Source organism: Macrobrachium rosenbergii, chromosome 17, assembly GCF_040412425.1.
Source record: "Macrobrachium rosenbergii isolate ZJJX-2024 chromosome 17, ASM4041242v1, whole genome shotgun sequence".
NCBI lineage: Eukaryota > Metazoa > Arthropoda > Malacostraca > Decapoda > Palaemonidae > Macrobrachium > Macrobrachium rosenbergii.
In genome coordinates, this window is record NC_089757.1 from 427554 (window position 1) to 450421 (window position 22868).

The 22868-nt window shown below is 40.0% G+C and overlaps 1 protein-coding gene across 6 annotated transcripts in view; it reads right to left on the minus strand.

Annotated features, from left to right (window-relative positions):
• LOC136847643 (protein vestigial-like) overlaps positions 1-22868 on the minus strand; it is a 145985-nt gene that overhangs the window by 40545 nt on the left and 82572 nt on the right. For 2 of the 6 annotated variants that reach the window (XM_067119378.1, XM_067119372.1), the window contains one exon: positions 13172-13216. The exons of the other annotated variants lie outside the window; for them this stretch is intronic. In XM_067119378.1, the coding sequence (XP_066975479.1) occupies positions 13172-13216 (45 nt within the window). The remainder of the gene's footprint in view (positions 1-13171; positions 13217-22868) is intronic. 6 annotated transcript variants of the gene reach the window in all.

Here is a 22868-nt window from a genome sequence, read left to right on the forward strand (position 1 = left end):
TTATTTTAACCTTCTGGTTCTTTCTCGATAGAAGGCTTTTCCAGTTACTGAAACAGCATTTGTTATCACTTTTAGAAACTTAAGGCGATTGTTGAGTCCGTCAAATTCAAATTACTCTTAACATAATGCCCCAAAAATATGTACTGTATATTCAGTCAGGGGAACTAAAACGTGATACATTCACACAGACACGAGAGATCATTCAAGACCAACTACTATCATCATTCGCCTTCTCTGAAGACAATGCCGTTCGAGCAATTTTGAACACAGCGAACAAGTCTCGGCTCTAAAACATGGTAACCTTCTATTGGTAGCATTGCTTTGATAGTTTCAAAGCGTTTTTCAGAAGGAAAGGATTAGAATATAGTGCACATTGTTACTTTTTGACCTGTTGAACAAGAGCCACATTGCTGCTATCAGTAAGGAATATTCATACACTAGTAACTGAAAACAAGAAAAAAAATATGGATGACAAAAAAGTAAATAAGTACCAACGGGGACGGACGAAAATTAAATAAAAAAACCAAGGCCGTACCCTTTAAAAAGTTATTTAACAGTATCAAATCCCGGTTACGGCCTTTCTTTTATTGCATTTACGTTTGTCAGTCTGAAAGTACAAAACAAATCAAGGCCGACAAGGCAGTTGCATGGAAATATGTGGCCGACAGCTGCTGTTCTTTGCCATTTGAATCAGGAACTGACAGCTACGTCATTTTCCCGGAAAGCTGCTTCGACCGCCTGATGAGAGACGCACACGACAGAGCTAAGAGCACCGACACGCCGATAACTTATGGAAAGAATGGGATGTTTTCTTTGCTTAATTTGAGGGTGTCTGCAACTCTGAATGCGCACAGAGCTTTCTTGGTCATCTCATACTGAATAATATCCAACATGCTGGTGAGCTTGTGGGAAAAGAGAAACCAAAAATCGATGCACTCTCGTTTCTGTTGCTATTACTTAGTTTTGAAGGGAAACCATCTCAACCATCAGTGAATTACGTGATACATCATTTTTTTGGCAGGGATATAGTTTTCATTACAAACGTATTCAATGTTTTCTACATTATACCTCTGGCTCAAAGAGAGTCCTTAAAGCCTGCAGCCACTCTGCGTCCGGCACAGTTTATATCGAGGTGTTTCACGCCTCCTCTGAATTTTAATCTGCAAACCATTTTAGTCCCAAAGGCGACAACGCTCCCCATCACAGCCTGCCATTAGTGTCCAAAGCAGTCATATTGAGAGGCTTCCACGCCACTTCCAAATTCAAACCTTTAAACTACACCGGTCCCAGATTACTTAAATCTCTGGGGGTGACAATGTTGGTCATCACAAGGGTGGATCTCAGGTTTGGGTGGCTGCAGACCTCCAGCAGCACTGTCTTGCAGCTTACTGAGGTGAAGCAATTCTTCATATCTGTCCTGGTTGTCCTTGCCTTTCCAAAACGTCAAAACTTCTTCGGACGTTTGCCAGAGGTTAATCCTGCTTTATCCTCCCCAGGCGGAATTCACCATGTTTCTGGTCCCATCGGCTGAGCTCTCTACAGAAAACTGTGCTAGCCAGTCGCCATCGACTTTTGGGGCTCTCTTTGAGGCAGAGGATTAATGAAAAACATCCTCGCTTGTAAAAAAGAAAATATACATATATATATTTATATACATACTGTACATACTGTACATATACATTACATATATATATATCTGTATATATACACATTTATTCATACATACATATGTACATATATATAAATAGATACAGATAGGTATATATATTTACATGTATATCTATATATGCAAAAATGGATGTATGTATGCATGTATGTATGTATGCATGTATGTATGTATGCATGTATGTATGTATGTGTGTTTGTTCCAGCATAACTCTGAAATGCAACGAGCAATTTCAACCAAACTTGGTTTACATATAACTTATTATCTGGAAAAGAATACTGTCGGGGTAAGACATCACTGGACCAAAGGGGTGGGGGTGTGGGAAGGGGGTTACTAAGTAAAAATAACCGAAAACGACAGATATTAGTGTCTAATGTTCTAATCCATAGTTTTCGAGTTAACTGAGATGAATAGTGACACTCCTGATGACCTTTAGGTCCAAATTCAGCCCTGATAGGAAGGGAAGGGGGAGTGAGAAGGGGTGAAAAATAAAATAACCGAAAACGAAAGATATTAGTGTTTAATCCAGTTTTCGAGGTCGTTGAGATGAATAGTGACACTCCTGATGCCCTGTAAGTCCAAGTTCAGCCCGATAGGATAGGGGGGGTGAAAAGGGATGAAATATAAAATGTCAAAAATGCTGGGCAATATAATTTGAACAACTGTGTTAACAGGAGAGAGAGAGAGAGAGAGAGAGTTTATTAGTTGTCATTCTGAGTTTTCCCGGGCAGCACCGGGTTGGTCAACTAGTATATATATATATATATATATATATATATATATATATATATATATATATATATATATATATATATATATATATATATATATATATATATATATAACAAACTCTGAGAAGAGATGAAAAGCGGTTGTCAATCCTGACGAGTGTCTGCTTATTATTGTTAAGCCATCTTCAGAGGGCTGATAAAACGTGATAGAAATTCAATATACAAATCCTAGCAAGACTGTGACCGATGGAAACCAAGTAGTTGCACCTGACAGGTGTTTTGTAGGCGGAGCCCTGCCCTCGTGAGTGACAGGTCAACTTTTACAAATCCGAGTATCTAGATGAAACCCATTTCCGGGTTTCCCGTCTCTCAGCTGCCTTCCTTAAGATTAAAGAATGTATGTTCACCCCGAAAATGTTTAGCCAAGTAACAACACATCCATGTCATAAAATCGGGAATGTAAACGCATACTCTCCCAAATCACGATGCCTCCTTCATTGAACAGACTGCCGATGTAATGCAATTGGAGAGCTGTTTCATAATGCGGACACAGGCGAAAGGTCTACCCTTGGGAGTGAAATGCAAGCAGCATCCGACGGTTTATCCTGTGTGAAAGAAACCGAAAAACGAGACCAAACACCGAAATACACTTGAGGAAGTGGCTGTGCTCACTGGGGCTAAGTCTGGTAGGATGCCTTCAATGTTATGCTCAAAACTCTAATACCAAAATTGATAAAAGAAACACTGAACTGAAAAATGCTCAGAACTTTTATATGTAATGATGCCGATTTCTGAGTAATTGCTTTAGATGAAAGAGAGATTAGCATAAAATAAAAGTGTTAGTCATCGAGCATCCCTTGAGGGATCCCGGCTTCATCATTTATATTCACCACAAAAACGAAGGTCGCCTCGTACATTTTCAGATCCACTTTTTTCAAAAACAGAAGGAGTCCTTCTTTCTTGCGCAAACAGAAACCGATGGAGACGAAAAAGGACCGTCTGAAAAGGAGGCTTCTCACAGATGGTTGAGAGAGCTCATGCACGATGAATAGGTCGGAATTCCTCGGCTACTGAGCTTGGATCTGCCAATGGGAAACGATGAGGTCGACATTTTATCTCCATTCGCCTCCCGCTTACTTGCTTGCTTACTTATGATATTTGTTTTTTAGAGGCTCTGCTTAGAACGAATCCAACTCCCGCCCCTTCCATTCTTATTGCAATAGCATAAGGAAACTCACTGTACTATATATATATATATATATATATATATATATATATATATATATATATATGTGTGTGTGTGTGTGTGTGTGTGTGTGTGTGTATATACGTGTGTGTGTGCATATAACACAAGTAAACATAACAAGGGACGAGAAAAGAGTCCTGAAAATATGAAATCTTGACTGTGAGCTAGACAATTTAATGCAAAGTGTTCCATAATTCATGTGCTTATATATGCTTTAATGAATATTCAAGAGCACGCATACGGACAGACATTCACACATACTGCATTTGGGCATACATATTATATACGCAGAGACGCGAACATCCGTCTCTGATAGTAACACGAAAAGAAAGACAAAAAAACAACAGTACTACTTTACAGTACATCCTTCAGCTGTCATCTTAAAACTCGCGTATTGCGAGAAACGCTCTCGATGCCATAGAGAAAAACTACAGGTACGTGAGCTGCATATTTACACTCCCGACGGGTAATAGGTGTGAAACATGAAATGTCAGCGCGTAATTTTGAGCATTTACCGAGCCACGCAAGAAACAGGGCGTTGATATGTTTACTTTACGAGGGGAGAAGTAGCAAGCATTTTCGTACGTGGGCGCGGATAGGACCGGGGGACCCGGCAAAAAGTACGATAACAGGAAAAGGAGTAATGCTCCTCTCATTATATATTTTACCAACAACCGACAACGATCAGAGACCAAGACAATATTCGTCCCCAATAGTCAGCGATAACAATTTCGTTACGCAAAAGTTAACAAAAGTAAATTGTGATTCTCAGATACTGCTCGCGCAGTTTGCGTAACGTGTAAGCACAAACAGATAAATATACATATATATACATATATGTATATATATATATATATATATATATATATATATATATATATATATATATATATATATATATATATATATATATCTCAATCATAGGATGAGAAAGAGTTATCCCTTTCTATAGAAAAAAAGTAAAATTTAAATTAGTTTATGGAACTGAAGCAAGCAAGCATTCTTCCTCAAAGCAAATACCTTGGAGTCCAAAATCTTTTCGTAAATGGAAGTGAAATTTTTAATAGAAAACAAAGTCATTAGAGCGAACACAGGCACGAACAGGAGGCACGCGTAATAGGCAGTCAGGAGGACAGAAAGATACAAGGAAGGCCACTGACGAACACCCATAACGCGAGAGTTGCCACAAATAAGAAAAAAAAAATGAACAACAAATGTCAAGCAAAAAGGAGACTTTTCCCTGACGACAAACAGACAACGAGTGTATATTATAAAGAGGAAAAATATTCATCTGTCACCTAGAAACTAGATTTAATTTTGAGCGTATTTACAATACAAAATAAGAACTAAGAAATAAGGAAAACTAAGCAATAAACGCCCGGTAAAAGTAGATATATCCATGGCGAGATTCCAACACCGAACTATTCTGAAGAAAATGCAAAATGCTTCATCAGTCACTAACATTTTGCTTCTTCTACAAGACTTCCATCAAGAACTGGGAAGTCTCTGCCTGATATATCGAAGCTCTTCGAGAAAATGAGAGGGATTTGGTGTGAACACGTTTCTTCGGGGAGAAAGTATATATCCTTTGAAAACAGATCTGCTGAGGCCATACAGTACAGCTTTGAGACTGCCGTCACTCACACGCAAATCAAGAAAAAAAGGAAACTATTACAATACCAGCTTGTTCATCCACAAGACTTTCCTTTCGTGATATTTGTAACGGCTAGAGACCAGTAACAAGAACATTAATTACTGCATTTTCCTTGAAATAAGACGTATTTTGGCGAATCGCCTTTCTCCGACCGTTATCAACGGCAATTCTACTCAAGTGGCGCTTACTGTCACTTCACTCTTTCGAATAAAGAAAGCGCGAACAAGGACTTTTTTTTTTTTTCGTAAGAAACGAACGACAGCTGTGCGTAACAGGGAAATCATTATAATTCTAGTTCATCGTCACGTCTTTTCTTACCTAAACGATGGTGAAACGGTTGGGAAGACCTGGAGAGGCGGCCACATAAAATCTATGGAGCTCATAACTTCAACTAAAACAATACAGACTACGTCCTTGCTTAATCCTTCCCTATTTCGCTTCTGTGAAGATGTTTCGCGTTTCTAGAACGGGAGAGAGAGAGAGAGAGAGAGAGAGAGAGAGAGAGAGAGAGAGAGAGAGAGAGAGAGAGAGAGAGAGAGAGAGAGAGGTAGGGGGTGGGGGCGTCGGATTCCCATAATTTGGCCCATTTACGTTATTTTTAAGGTGGAGATATTTAGGATCGTGTGCAACGGAGTGGGAGATGGCGAGAAATACCGGGGGAAGTTTTTACTAGCGCTCGAGTGTGAGTGAGAGATCATAAAAAGCAGAGTTAAAAACCAAATAAAAAGGTATTATTTCTTCGTCTGGTTTGCAGTGTTACTTGTCGCCATTAACATACGGAACGTGTATAGGAGAGGTTAACTCCTCTTGCCCTGGATAAGTTTCCGTGGCAAGTTTGATAGTTTTGTTGTAACATCTCTTGTGCTCAAATGGAATCTGCATGAATGCACTCTTAATGATTTCATTATTTTGCATTTATACATTATCGCTTGCGCACTGAGGCTTCGCCAGATTAGGAGTTAGTGGTCAACATGTGACGCATATTTATCATAGTAATAACAGCAACATTAATAAAGATTCACGAAGAAGAATGTCAATTGAATAATACCTCACTCTTACGATGAACTTTATTTGTCAAGGATTTCTAGCCACTCTCAGTTCCTTTTAGACGATGACACTTTTTCTAGAATATAAACTTAAAAAGTCGCGTTTTTAATATTTTTTTCGCATAGGGTAACATCTAGGACATTCTACAGGAGAATGGGCGCAGCTGGAACGAGTTAGAATCCTTTCACAAGTTTGCAAACAGATCACGATTGAATGAGATCCGAGACAAGACTAACGAGAGAGAGAGAGAGAGAGAGAGAGAGAGAGAGAGAGAGAGAGAGAGAGAGAGAGAGAGAGAGAGGTTATTTTCAATCACCTTAGGTCCTGGTATACTATTGAGGAACAGAGAATGGAGCGATTTATACACACACACACACATATATATGTGTGTGTGTGTAGATATGAGTCTGTTATTATATATATATATATATATATATATATATATATATATATATATATATATATATATATATATATATATATATATATATATATATATATATATAACAGATTCATACCTACACACACACACATACAGTACATATATATATATATATATATATATATATATTATATATATATATATATATATATATAACAGATTCATACCTACACACACACACATACAGTATATATATATATATATATATATATATATATATATATATATATATATATATATATATATATATATATATATATACATAATAGATTCATATCTATCACTGGCCTGTCCATTCTTAAATCACGTGACCATTCCTTGTTGAGAGACTAATTAGAAGATGGGGCACAATAATCCAATGTTAAAACTGATCCGGTGTTAGGGAGAGGATGTTATTATCAGCACATTTAATTGTGCAAAACATCCAGAACCGGACGGAGCATTCCGTCATGCTTGACATAACTGTAGAAGGGTTGCTCTTCTTTCGGAAGCTTCAACTTGAACGCATCAGCCACAACACTAAATCAGAAGCATGTGAGATAGAAATCTACGAATATGTGGAAACTTTGGCAGTTTTATTATGACTCCTGTTCGTCTGCAAAGTTATGCATGCCACGAAGCTTGCATAATTTTGAACACCCAATAATTTATCCTCTCTCTCTCTCTCTCTCTCTCTCTCTCTCTCTCTCTCTCTCTCTCACTAAAGCTTCTGACCCTTTCAATTCATGTCAATTTGCTTTCCGCAAACTTTTCAGAAAGCTAAGTTGAAAGCCTCTTCAGTTTGTCTTCACTCTCCTCACACAAACATACACATACATACATACATACAGAGAGAGAGAGAGAGAGAGAGAGCTTTTCATATCTGAAAACTGAACAGTTATAACATCATATTACCGTTACTGGATCACGTAAAAGAATGACAGAACTTTTTCCCCAGTATATGAAGCAAATTGGAGGAGGAGAGACCACTGAAGAACCCCTTTATGTTTCATATTTGGGCATCGAAAGAGATGGACATGCATTCGTCATTACGACATTTATTCTCTTTCTTTTTTCATTTCAACTCGGACACGTTTCCATGAAGCAACACGTAGCCTACGTACAGTGAAAGGTTTACCAGTGAGATGGAATCCTCCCCCCCCAACCTCCCCCTTCCTCTCCCCACATCATTCTTCTTACCCTCTTGTTCGCCTTTTCGTTCCTCCTTCACCGCCTCTTTCTTTCTTTCTTTCTTTCGTCTGCGTCTGCTTCTCCTTCTTCCTCTCTTTAAAAGAACGACAAAAAGTAGAACGGCGGAGACTGGCTATCTGGAAACCAAGGCAGAAGACGATCGTTCAAATAGTCTGCGACAACATCGGAATTCAGCCATGACGGCGCGGACTGGAATCGTCAACAACACCCGAGAAAGCCTCTGCCACACTCATCACTATATTTTGTTATAAAGGAGCTACAGAAATCTATCGTCTCCTTGCAAAACGAACAGCACATTCATGGAATGCCGTGTCATGCTTCTCCTGTGAGCATCACAAGGCAGCATGAGTAAATGGAGGATTTGGGATGCCTCATCAGACGTCAAGAAAGCGTTTTCCTGTCTGCATCCAAAGATTGCTCCTGAATGTTGCCAACGGGAGCCTGGCTCGCGTCAGAAAAACGTACTCTCAAACTGACTTCACGCCGCTAATACAGAGTAGTGGGGACCCCACTTAGAATTAATAGGGCGTGACTGCTCACGTAAAAACCTTATAACTACGGCTTGTGTATTATGCAGACGTGTTCTTCACAACCTCCAAAGATAAATGTGTATTCATAAAACTGAATCAAGGCAAGGAGGCTGAATTCTCGGAGTTGAACGTGTACATGTGCACACCCGCTCCTTTCTTGTGACATAGAAAGTACATTCCTCTGACGGAGCTTTTTTTTTTTGTTTTTGTTACGAGACGAGAACACATTTCATCCTTCTCTCGTCTGGACAAGTATCGGGATACATAATGGGATGAATCCGTTGATACTTGCACCTTAGCACCCTTTTCCCTTATTTCTGAAGCTAAAGACACGAAAGACCTCTCAAAGAGGGCAAGAAGAGAGATCAGAAATGAAAGTCTCCCATTGCTAGCGATGGACCACAGCTGAGTAAGACTTCATGCACAAGCAATCAGGTCTGCTGAAATGATTTCAATCATATGCATGACCGATTCCAATTAAATTGACCCAAGAAGAGATTTCCAAGAATATTTTATTTTCCCTTCGGGGTGTCTTGGCTAAGTAAGTAAGTAAGTATGTATGTATGTATGTATGTATGTACGTCTGTCTGTGAGAACAGAAAATTACCGACCTCTATTAATGAGGCCAGTCATAATCTAGACTGGAATCCGTATGTATGTGTGCTTGGTTAAGAATAAAGTGTTTTAAAAGATTATGTATAACTGACAGAACTTCGTATACATTCACGCTTTTATTTTTAATGAATGCTATCGGGTGGCTTGAATAAAAAGATTTATTTCGCTAAGACAACTAATTCTCAAAGTACAAAGGCCTTCGGACAATAATCAACCTATATTCACCATATGATTAAAAAACAAGTCTGTAAAAACCCCCACATCTTCGCTTTAATTCAAAGCAAGCATCAAGGCCACGTCGAACTTTGAACAAAGTAATGGACTCTGACAACAAAATCGCCACTCTTATTGACGCAGGTCGTTCATGAATTACAGTTATTTGAGGTTTTTAACCGAGACCGTGACACATGACCATCCATTTGAAGATTATGCCATTAAATGTAAAGCATAAAAGGCAGAGCCCATTTTCCGACCAAGGGCTTCTATGGACGTGAATGATGGTCTTGCCTGCAGTTGAGATGGTACGGGTAGTGTACGCGAGGCACCTGGCACCCATCCTCACTGTCACGTACATAACGGCTGGATGACGTTTCATAGCTACCTTCATCCATCATCATCCGTCTAACTGACTCTTTCCCCGTCACACCACCCGAAGGCTTTCAAGTCTGGCTTGCATATGACGAATGGCATTGCCAACGCCCCTGCTGTACAGTGCACAGAACCTTAAGCATATGTTATCAAGTTTTACCCTATGCTCGCTAATTCCCAAAAGGACAGGAACCTGGTGGTCGTTCAGCCTCTTGGAACAGTCTCAGAAAGACTGTTTCATCTGGGAACAGACGTCGATCGAGAAATGTTCTTCATGTGAGTGTGAATAACACGGAAAAGAGGAACGTTCACTAAGGAGACTCGGTTGAATTGCTGCAGTGTCAGTGTGACCCGCATTGCCATTCGCTCAACGACTGGATGGTGGTATGGCCCCAGCAAAAATGGCAAGGTGCAAGGAACATCTCTGAGGGCTAATTACCGGATTAACACAGCGTTTATGATGTCAGCCTCGACAGATCATTTTATGCACAACCCAAGCCAAGCGCCCTGCATACTTGACAGAGATTTCACAGAGACGGAACTGCATACTGTATATCCTTTGTGCAGAAGAGCCATTTATTTGCTTCGATGTTGAGAAAAAATTCTACTGGTTCAACTACGCTTAAACATAGTACAATATTATTACCCGTTTGCTCGTGCGTAAATGTGGAGAAGGGAAAGGTAATGGATTGCAGTATTCGACGCAAGATATTAACTCCATACTGATTCAGTAACTTCCACAGAGTGACGAGTCGGGGGCTGTAGAACACAGGGGTCGACCAGCCCCTGGAAAGGGTAAATCGATAACCGGAGCACACAGATATGGCGAAGCGCTGAGAATGGAGACGGGGGGTGGGGGACGGGGGATGGGGGACGGGTGATGATAGGATAGAGAATCTGGGGAGAGCAGAGACCGTGGACACTTCATATGATCGTCTATTAAGCGTGTGTCTCATAAATTCTCCACGCTAGGGTCACCGGAGGAGACGTGAGGTGGATGATAAGGAGGCCTAAGAGAGGGGAGATGAGGGAGGACGGCTGGGAAGGAAGGCGATGAGGGACTCGACGTCAGATATAATGGAAATGTTGAGAAATGGGAGATCGGAGAGAGAACTGATAAAAGTGAGAGAACCCAAAGACAAAAAGTGTCACCTTTATAGGGGGAACGTCATTCTTTTGAGGCTGGTCTGAGTCTGGAACGGGTGACGGTCTGCCTTCCAAGAAACGAAAACTGATGCTGGTGACAGTTTATAGGTGTTTCTGTCGTTGGACACTTCAGTGAAGTTCGAAGGGTCTCAACAAAGAACTAATTGCACAGTTTGCATAGCATTACCCTACGTGAGAGTCCGCTTACAGTGTGCCTTAAGTGGAGTGCTGTGGACATTTACTACTGATTCATAGCCTGTTCCCTCCTATGGAGAATAGGATAGAATATACAATTTAGGCCGAGGGCCAAGCGCTGGGACCTATGAGGTCATTCAGCGCCGAAACGTAAATTCACAGCAAGGTTTGGAAGGTGTAGCAGAAGGAAAACCTCAAAGCAGCTGCACTACGAAACAATTGTTAGGAGACGGTTAAGGAAAGTCAGATTAAAGAAACAGCATATGAACGAAGGTATAGTAAAAGGAATGAAAGAAGTTGCAGCTAGGGGCCGAAGGGACGCTGAAAAAGAACCTTAAGTAATGCCTACAGTGCACCACGTGAGGCGCACTGATGGCACCATTCCCCTACGGGGTTTTCCCTCCAATGGACTCCAGCTGCATAGCTGCTGCCTTTTGCCTTTCTTCCATTTCCTTTGGTCTCTTCTCGTTTTACCTTTCATCCGATTTCTTGCTGTTGCTGAGCGAAGACCGGAGCCCAAAGGGGAAAGTGATGGTTATTTGTGAAGGGCGGTTAAAATGCAATACTAAAACATTGGCAACATTACACGAGTCATACAGAGGAACTAAATGGATAAAAAAGTACAGGAGTAAATGATAAAAGAAATAATCGAAAATAAAACATATGAATAAAGAAATAAACTAATGCACGTAGATGATAATGACTGCGATGCATTGTCACATCGATTGGAATGACTGAACCTTATCTTCGCCAAAACGAGAAAATGTAAAGTAAAGTAAAGTAAAGCCCAAGTCACACACAGAGAGAGAGAGAGAGAGAGAGAGAGAGAGAGAGAGAGAGAGAGAGAGTATGAACAAAGATCGAGTCCTTTGATCTTTGTATTGGCTATTCTGGGCTTATTTTTGGGCGATGGACAAGACAGCTGACTCGCTTCAGGTTGACTGTGTACCTCCTCTTTCTTCCTCTCTTTTCACCTTCATCCACTAACGAGAGAGAGAGAGAGAGAGAGAGAGAGAGAGAGAGAGAGAGAGAGAGAGAGAGAGAGAGAGAGAGAGAGAGAGATTTTCATGACAATTTACATAGGTGATGATTGACTAATTTCTACAAGAGGCGTTTCGAAAGATCATTGGCCGAATTCGAGAAATAATGCGAAAACTTCAGCCTGAAATGAGCTATTTTCACTAAAGAATCGCTACAGGAAACCGCCTATAAGGAAGAGTGAATATTGCTCAGATAATGAAAAAATCCTCTTCAAATTCGTTTTCGTAAATGAAAAGAAAGGTTAAAAGTGTCACAAACCTAAAAAAAAATACTTAAACGATAGAAAATATAGGGATCCTATTTTCATCTGTATTTATACAGAATCAGGTGATCTTCAAATGAGCAGTAACCAAAGATGAGCAAAGCACCCACTGCTGACATCCACGAAGCTGTAAGCATTAGACAACGTGCGACAGAAAGCTGAACAAATTACTCTATTTCCTCATATAAAATTTTTATACTTTACTCTCAAATTAGTAAGCTGCTAACTACAGTACAAGAACTTTGCATCATAACGAAGAAGAATGTAAGTCACGTTGGTTACCCGTTCCTCTTACTTCCTCTGCTGCCAGAGTCATTTTGAAATTGCACAAAATTGCGGTTCTGAATGAGAAGTGACAGCGTGCGAATGATTAATCCTACATCTCCAGCAAAGCGAAAATGAAAGGAAGTCTTATGCCGTGTTGTCCCGCTGCTACCTGGTGTGTATGGAAGTGCTTTCAATTCATCCTCTTGAACGCCACGTTCATACACAAAATTAATCGTTGTTATTGGTTTCAAACTCATAAGAGTTAAGGAGATGAAATCACGCCAAGTTTCAAGAAAAACCATCTGAAGGTCTCACAGCAATAGGTGGATTTGAAACGTAAACAGCACGGATTATGCCAGCAAGACTGCTAAAACGCTTATTTTTTGGAATTTAAAATGGTCAATTTAGATTAATGGTGCGCCGTTCTAAACCCTCACGATTATTCCGCTGGGTAATTTGAAAGTAAAACATGGTATACTTTCTTCTTAGACGAACGTACAGTACAGACAAACTTCAGAAGCTACAAGTGCTATGGGATCCAGCAAATTACCTCTTTTCTCACCGCAAAGAACGGCAGCAGTTACACCAGCCTTACCTGGAAAACAGAAATAAAAACGTAAAAAACTGTCTAGAATAGTGACAAGTGGAAAGGGAAAACTTGCATTATTTACACAGTAAGTGAAAAAAAAAGTACAAATGGTTATTCTAAAGCTTTAGTACAAAATCATAAATATGTTGCTTCGTTCGGACGACCATTTTACTCAAGATTATCCATAAAATACTACGCTACAAATACTCATCTTGATTCAACATTTCACCTCCTTTCAGCTCACAAGCATTTTCTTACCAGAAAAAATATATATACATAGACAACCATGCATATATATATATATATATATATATATATATATATATATATATATACAGTATATATGGATATATATGTATATATATATATATATATATATATATATATATATATATATATATATATATATATATATATATATATATATATATATATATTTACATGTATATATGTGTAGGTATATATATATATATATATACAGTACATATACATATGTATGTTTATGAAAGACCATCAAATATGTTGGCTACTACGCTCCTGTCCGTCGTGGGAATATCTAATGAATAAGGAAAAGAAACAGCATAATATTCCGCGAGTTAATTTGTGCACGTGTAGCAATCCTGTGACAATCACCTTTTGTTTTCAATAAAAAGTCGTTGGTAAACAAATGCTGCACATAAATAAAAGAAAAAGAAAGAGCTCTGGAAATCCCCAGGGGACGATCATATCATTTGAATATTCAATATTCTTCATAGAAACTGGAAATTTACACACGAACGGGAAATTTTCAGAGCGATTCAACGAGAGAGAGAGAGAGAGAGAGAGAGAGAGAGAGAGAGAGAGAGAGAGAGAGAGAGAGAGAGAGAGAGAGAGAGAGAGAGGCATATTTTTCGGTAGACCATCGACCAAACTCGATCCCTGTGGATGGGATGGGAGGGTGAGGGGATGTCTACCAAATGCGTATCTCGGATGCTCAATATTCTGCAAAGGGTTTGGGTCTTGCACTTGCAAAAACAAGGAGTCCCGTTGAACAGAGAAAGTGATCGCTGAATGTCTTGTACACGACCGCTGCTGCGTATGTAAATAAGCTAAATAAGGCGTACAATACATATATATTTTCAATTCATAATCTATGTATGTATATATAAATATATATATATGTATATATATTTTATATATATATATATATATATATATATATATATATATATATATATATATATATATATATATATATATATATATATATATATATATATAGTATATAGACGAGATCTATTTTCAATGACTATCAGATAAACAGCGCGATTAAAATTCCCTTGGTGAAGACGCCATCACTCTGAGGTGATATGACGAATCTCGGTCATTCCCGGGTTCTCTCGTATCTCACCGACTGAATCATTGTTGTATGATAAGGCTACAGTAATAATATGAACAACAATAATGACGACAATACTGAAATCATCTGTCACATTATCGCCTTCATTCCCATGCCTATTACCTCATCGCTTTTATCATTCATCACTCACTTTCGGGTCAACAAAACAAAATATATGAAACAAGACAATCCTATGGAAAAGACCAACGCAAGGTTGAGCAATGCCACCCACCACCCCACAAAAGAGGCCCACTGCCCGAAGACATTTCGAAAACCGTCGTTGCTTAGTCCGTCTAAAAGACAAATACGCGAACAGACGGGACAAAGAAAAAACAAAACAACTTCGCCCTCCTGGTGAAGGTAGCAACCATCTATGTTACCAAAGAGTCTTCTTTTCTTATTTTTTAATTACTGTATTATCACTTACGAAGGCAGGAGTAAAACCGAACAAAAGAGGCAAACTGAATGCAGGGGCGCCACTCCGGGCACATCATCCCTTTGAAGGCTTAATGAGGCTTCTAATTAGCCAGAATCGTGATCTTCCTTGAAGAAACTACAAATGAAAAACTATGGGAGCAGTCTCGAGAGAGGGAATGTTCCACGAGTCTCGCAAAACCCCGCGCAAAGCCGTCATCTGGACGGGAAAATGCGGGGTGAGCAAAAATTCTATTTTGACGAAGCTCCATAACATATAATGCAGTTATGTTGATAAACAAAGAGACGTTACAAGTTCCCCTTTTCCTTCTTACTCCAGGACTCAGCTTTTTTTAATATTTATTTGTTTTTGTACGTAAACACCGATGGCTAACAATCGTTCGCAGAAATTTCATCTCCACTTGACAGCACAGCACGTAAAGGAGTGTTATTGAGTCACACCTGTTTCCTTCAAAGAGAGAGAGAGAGAGAGAGAGAGAGAGAGAGAGAGAGAGAGAGAGAGAGAGAGGCTTTTTGGTTTGGTGGTTATTAAGAGCCGAGTTCGTTTTATGCTTCACTGACTTTCCATGGCTCGAACCTTTAAGCTAATTATCATTATGAAACCGAAGTTTATATTTGGGGAACGAAGCTTCTTTCATCACCGAGATCGAGCGTTTCTTAAATACTCTGTATGATTTAGCTGATTCTGTCTTTTTAGTTTTCTATAAAAGAAAACTATTGTCATGGCTATTTGTCTGTCCATCCGCACTTTTTATGTCCGCCCTCAGATCTTAAAAACTACTGAGGTTAGAGGGCTGCAAATAGGTATGTTGATCATCCACCCTCCAATCATCAAACATACCAAATTGCAGCCCTCTAGCCTCAGTAGTTTTTAATTACGAATCTTCACTTGACCGTATCTGGGGAGCAACTGAGTGCTGCCCGCCGTGGCTTCGAGTTTCATACTGTAGCACATCGAGAGTGTCATACAGCATTATACGCTGTACAGAAAAATCGATAGCGTCGAAGAAACTTGGGCGCATTTTTCACTTGTTTTGTTGGTGCATACAAAGTGTCCTGACGATGTGCCTCCCATAGAAGAAATTAAGTATGTCTGTTATAAATACAAGAACAAATATCATGCGTGTGTGCACGTACATGTGTATCATGTTCGTCTCTCTCTCTCTCTCTCTCTCTCTCTCTCTCTCTCTCTCTCAAGTTGCAACATGACTTCATATCTGTGCAAATCCTCTGGTTACTACTGTCAATTATCTTACTTTTTTCGGCTTTTTAGGGTCGAAGTTAAAGTAAGATTTTTTTTCAGACCGTGTTTATGTCCCTGCATTTCTGGATATCGCGTGTCTTTTTATGATATCAATTGCGCGGGGCGTCTTGTGGCAGGGGAAGTAATCGCGAGTCCCTATTTTCCCTTTACGAGTTGATTCCTTATCGGGCTAATTTCTCGTCCGCCCACCGCACCACAGCTTCACAGGCAAGGACCGAGAAAGGACGCAGGGAAATCTAGAGAAGATGCGAAAGCAACGGGAGAAAACAAAAGGTCGGGAACACATTAAAAGGCGAGAGTTAACACATCCGAGCGAGCCTGCATTGTTTATCAGACACATCGCGAGATGAAACGCGAGAGGCAGCTCAAATAGCGACACCTAATGAGGCTATTGGAGCAAACAAGCCGAAAGAGATCCCGAAGGAGATTATGCAACGGTCTCCTCCTGATCCCCTATCTGTGGGGTGGGCAGCTGAGAACTGACGGTGATCTCTTTAAGGTTCAGAGGGACCAAGTCGAGTCCCTGAAGTGGAGTCTCCCTCTTAAAGCCTTTTATAGTTTGTTCAAGTGTCAGGACGACACAGAAAAAACACAAAACCGTTCTGTAAATAAATCTACCACATTGGTCACCTGCCCTTCCATGCTTATAGCGTTACTGGCGAGCGTGAAATCTGGCATCAGTGAGTCAGACCCTTATACAAAATGTGTATGGACTAACTTTATGTAAGTATGAAGGCACATTGAGTCTAGGAACTATTAAACAAAAGATTTTTTGTATAATCTGTGAGACCAGTGTATGCGCGAAAATGGGAAACCGTGCCTAATCGTTTGCCGCAAAACCACACCCACTCGTAGAAATTTATCATCCAGTTAATAATAAGTTGCTTATTATTATTATCCATACAGAAAAGAATTCTGCAAAAGAGGAGGCATTATTCACAATGGAATTTCCGCACACTCAGGTTAGCCAGTAATTAGACTGCCCAAAAAACAGACCTGCAACACCGAAAACTAATAACAAATAGAGCGATCAACAGGGGACATGAAATGATCTTTCCTGATACCGAGACTGCCATTACAAGAAGGCAGGAGAATATCCTGCTAACGTGATGAAAAGTTTACACCCTGCAAGAAATTGTCACAGAGTGAAATGAGGTCCTTAAGAGCAAAAAATACCTGAGAAGGAAACATTAAGGTTAGCTACTCGCTCAAGACACTCTCCTTGATGCGCATGAGGCGCAAAGAAGGGTCGTGCCCATTCATCACGTCGTAAAGTAGTGAGATAAGTACTGGCAGCATATCAAACGGGCCATATAAACGATTGTTATCCTTGTTATTTATTTGCACGTAATGAGAAAACTGTTGGCTCTAAACTTTAAGCTGTGAAACATTCTTTACACACTGCTATTATACTATAGACAATATATGCTATCAAGCACCGTTGATACTTTCCTTTTTGGCCTCATTTTTCTCGTTTCATCTGGCACCCTGTCCCAAAAATTTTTGTCATGCGAATACTGACAATGAAAGATTTTTTTTATGAGAATTCTATAAGCTGCTTAATAATACTGGAAAGATGTTGCTTCCTTATGCCACCGTCTCCTCGCTTTCATTTCTGCACAAGCTTATTTTATTGGTCTTGCAACTTCACGCCTGCATGCGTTTTGGGGGTAATCATAATAGCATTGGGAGTCTTTTGCCTTACTTTATGGTAGCACTCCTGATGATGATAAGGATGGCGAAACCGTCTGAAATGGTGAAAGGAAACACACAAATATATACTGCATTTATATATATATATATATATATATATATATATATATATATATATATATATATATATATATATATATATATATATATATATATACAGTATGTCTGTGTTGTGTGTGTGCGTAAAGTAAATAAAATTAAAATTATTAAATAACGGGTAAATGATATTTATAGAGGCTTTGCAAGCTCTTTGTTTCAACACTGTCAGTGCTTTGTGCTGAACAGCTCTGATACTACCAAATCCAGGATCTCTACCTCCTGCATCCCAGACCATCAGCACTTTCAAGTCTCTCTCTTCTACACAGAGTAGTTAATGCCACTGTCCCCAGTTCTTCACGCAACCGGCTTGATTCATCTATGTTCTCCTGACACGGTTACCTTACACCTAAGACCATCCAGTTATTGACTGGACTATCTCTTCAGCGGGTCTTTAGAACTGCTGCTGCTCCTTTCCGGAAGGAAGCGACAGCCCTGCCATCATCAGGGAAACGGAGCGAGGCAGGGGGCGAATACCAAAGGCTGACGGTAGAACGGAATGGAATGGAACGGAATATAGAATTCTGGCCCAAGGCCAAGCGCTGGGGCCTATGAGGAGGTCATTCAACGCTGAAACGGAAATGGATAGTAGAAAGGTTTGAAAGGTGGAACAGGAAACAACTGTTGGGAGAGGGTGGAAAGTAAGATGGAAGAAGGAGAACATGAACGGAGGTACAGTAAAAGGAATGAAAGGGGTCGTGGCTGGGGGCCGAAAGGATGCTGCAAAGAACTTTAAGCAATGCCAATGAGGTGCACTGACGGCACTAACCCCCTACGGGGGCTGACAGCAGAGGCAAGGAAAGTTATTTAGCCGGGCAGTCGTACAACTGCTGATTGCGAAACAATACGTGTGGTGCGGTTTCCTATCGGGCGTTCCGAGGTTCCTGAGGTGATGAGACGAGATGGCTTCGCCTTCAACTCAGCTCAGCAGTGGCTGGAAGGGTATCCACCTTGCGACGAAGAGACAAAAGAAGACCTGAAGTGAGGGTCCATGGAGTAAACTGGTTACTTGTTATTCACGCTGTCAAGAGAGGAGTCTAAAGCACAACGCAAAACGTGAAAGGGATTTTCTAAAATGGGGGTTAAGGATATGGTGTGAAGAAAAAATATGACAAGAACGAAGATAAATATCATTGCTACTAATACTGCAGCAGCTAGTAATAACGACAGTAATAAATATCATTGCTTTTATTTAATAAAATGTTATTGGCAAGTCACCATTCTCAATTACCTAGTCGTGAGGAAACGTATGGCAGATCCGTTACCAAGCTAAGATTAACCATTCAACTGATCTGGCTGAGGTCAACAAGTATAAACGATTTAAGAACTCGTGCAAATAACATATTCATTCGCGGACTAGAAATTCTACTGCGCTGAACCAATGATAATTCTTTATTGAAAATGCTCTTGCTTTATTTCCTAAATGAAATTCAACGTGTTCTATAAGAAAGGTCCGTATGAATGACCGGAAGACGCTTATTAATCTGTCTATATATATTCTATATATATAAAAATGGATGTATGTATGTGTGTGTGTATATCTTCCACATACACTCCGAAATGCATTGAGCAATTTCAAACAAACTTGGCATACAAATAACTTACTACCTTGAAAAGAACACTGTGTGTAAGACATCACTGGCAACAAGGGGGGGCGGCTAAGGGGGTGCCAAGTAAAAATAAATGAAAATGACAGATATTAAGTGTCTAATCCATAGTTTTCGAGGTCGCTGAGATGAATAGTGACACTCCCAATGCCCTTTAAGTCCAAGTTCAGCCCCGATAGGAAGGGGGTGTGGGTGAGAAGGGTTGGGAAGAGGGTAATGTAAAAATAACCGAAAACAACAGATATTAGTTTTAATCCATAGTTTTCCAGCTCACTGGGATGAATAGTGACACTCCTGATGCCCTTTAAGTCCAAGTTCAGCCCCGATAGGAAGTGGGGGTGAGGAGGGGTGAATATAAAATGTCAAAAATGCTGGGCAATGTAATTGAAGCAACTATATTAACACGAAAGGGAGAGAGAGAGAGAGAGAGAGCGAGTAGAGGGGGTGTTAGGAGGAGAGAGAGAGAGAGAGAGAGAGAGAGAGAGAGAGAGAGAGAGAGAGAGAGAGAGAGAGAGAGAGAGAGCGAGTAGAGGGGGTGTTAGGAGGAGAGAGAGAGAGAGAGAGAGAGAGAGAGAGAGAGAGAGAGAGAGAGAGAGAGAGAGAGAGAGAGAGAGAGTTTATTGGCTGTCATTCAGAGTTTTCCCTGGCAGCGCCGGGTTGGCCAGCTATTAGGGTTCATAAAGCTGCAGTGATGGCCTCAGCATTTCTCAGTACAAGCAACCCCAAAGATTTCTCATATCTTCAAAGGAGCCCTATTAACATCACATTAGGTCTTCCATTCTCTTTGCATAACCAGACCACCTTCACATACTTGTCCATCGGCAACCTAACTATATTTACTGTAATCTTGGCATCAAATAATTTCCAGCTCTTCTCTAGCTGATCTCATATGATGTGCAGTTTCCATTTCACTATTTGATTTCTCCATGATTATTTCCAGTGCTAGACATTTTTCCCGTTTAATGCAAAAACCCACAAATCCAGTCTTTCTTTCTTTTATAAGCATTGATAACAACAGCAGTCTTACATATCCCAGTGATTAGAATTAACGAACAAAAATTCATCATAAAATATCAAATCGTATTAAAGGTCACTCAGTTCCCAAAATTTCACTGCAAATTAAATGGAAATTTTAGTATATTACGAAACTCAAATTTTGCCATTTACACCAATAAATATCAATCAATCCTCGTCTGTCTGTCATTATTCTTTGAGGTAGACAAGACAGCTGAATGCGATGCAGGGCACACCAATTTGGATGTGCTTGACAACAAAACTGTCAGAAGGTTTGCTTCGGTAGTTCTTACCAAAGTCTTTAGATAAAGGAGAACCACGCACGTATAGTAAATACCAGTGGAAAAAGGTTAAGAATGAACCAGACAATATAAGTCCACTATTCAAGAGACCGAATACACAAACAACCCATTAGAATGTATAAGAAATTCTTAAAGCTAGGAATAAAACTGGGGGATAAAGTCTGATTTGTCTTCGTAAACTTAAAGAGTTTTCAGGGGACAATTTCCTCTGCCCAGTGTAGTGCAAGTCGTATAAATGCCATCCATTAGACGATGTTAATGACCAACACCACACTAAGAGATGGGTGATGTCTGGAGGGCCGCGTTTTCTGGCATCTTGTAGCACTCACAATTTGGGAGTTGGTGTTGCTACAGCTTTAGTCAACGATCTTGTAGCATCTGAACTGACGATATTCTGTCATCTTGCAGGATATGTCGGCAATCTTGTTAAATCTTACGGCAGTGAATTTTGTGAGCTAACGCTGCAACAGCTGTGGTCGACGGTGACCTCGTACTTGTTATCATGCGCCAGACTGTACAGTCGGCAGGTATTTCTCCTACATGAGTGGGCTTGTGTGAAGGACAACATCTAAACGCTTTTCTCCTTCTGTGTCTTTTGTTTTTAAGTCTACCGACTTGGCACCATCGAGTAAAAGCAGTAAATTTGCAAACGGAGATCCGACTGCGACATCATACATGTAGGCCTACACACTATCGCTTTGAAATAATGAGCATTTTGATATTACCTTCTCTCTGGTTGGTGGGAAGTCACAAAATCTCATTTAGATATACAGAACTGCGAAGGAAACTGAGAATTTAAAACAATCTTTGAAATAACTATGGCAACTTCTCTCTCTCTCTCTCTCTCTCTCTCTCTCTCTCTCTCTCTCTCTCTCTCTCTCTCCATAACAATAATATAGCAACCAAATCCCGAAAACCAAGCGAGTGCATTTCGCTGTGAATGTTTATTGTAAAATTACTAAGCCGAAAACGGTACTGATTGGCAATAACATTGGGATAAAGACTTTGAAACCCCGTCGGAATTCTTTAATAAGCAACCGCTTAGGTATCCCGGTACTCTGTTCAATAGCATTCAAGCCATTGTTTTATTTTATTACTTTTTTTCTTCAAGTTTCTCGAACTATAGTTTGAGGGCAGGGCAAGTTAAAATAAAAAGCATTCCACGTCGGCCTCTTATTTAAAACAACCTTTTGCGGTGGGCATCAACATAATTCGCCTGTCTACTTGAAGCCAATAAAATCAGCGGCGAAAGAAAAACAGAGATCTCACAAACACGAAACACTTTCCACATTCATCATCCTACGTTCGGGAATGTAGTCGCCTCTGTTCATCGTTCTGCTTTTGTCACTGGCCGAGATTTCTTCACTTGTTATTACATTACAGTCATGCTGATTCACAGATCTCAGTTACTTCGATAGTCCCCATTAGAAAATTAGTAAAAATTGTTCCTCACGAAAATAACAGTGTGTGTGTGTGTGTGTGTGTGTGTGTGTGTGTGTGAGAGAGAGAGAGAGAGAGAGAGAGAGAGAGAGAGAGAGAGAGAGAGAGATTCCAGCAAAGCAAAAAGAAATATCACGTTTATGTAATGCCTCTCGTAAAACATTTATAACTCTTTGTCTGCATCCTGAGAGAGAGAGAGAGAGAGAGAGAGAGAGAGAGAGAGAGAGAGAGAGAGAGAGAGAGAGAATCATTATCATACTGCTGGAAACAAATTAATTCAAGCAACATGAAATTTACATAAGACAAAAGATACAATCTTAAGACGCAATCGGGGGCGCTGTTTAAAACTGGGGACCCCCAACCCCATCTCTCTAAGATTTGTAGCTCTACTAATCTGATATTTTATGGA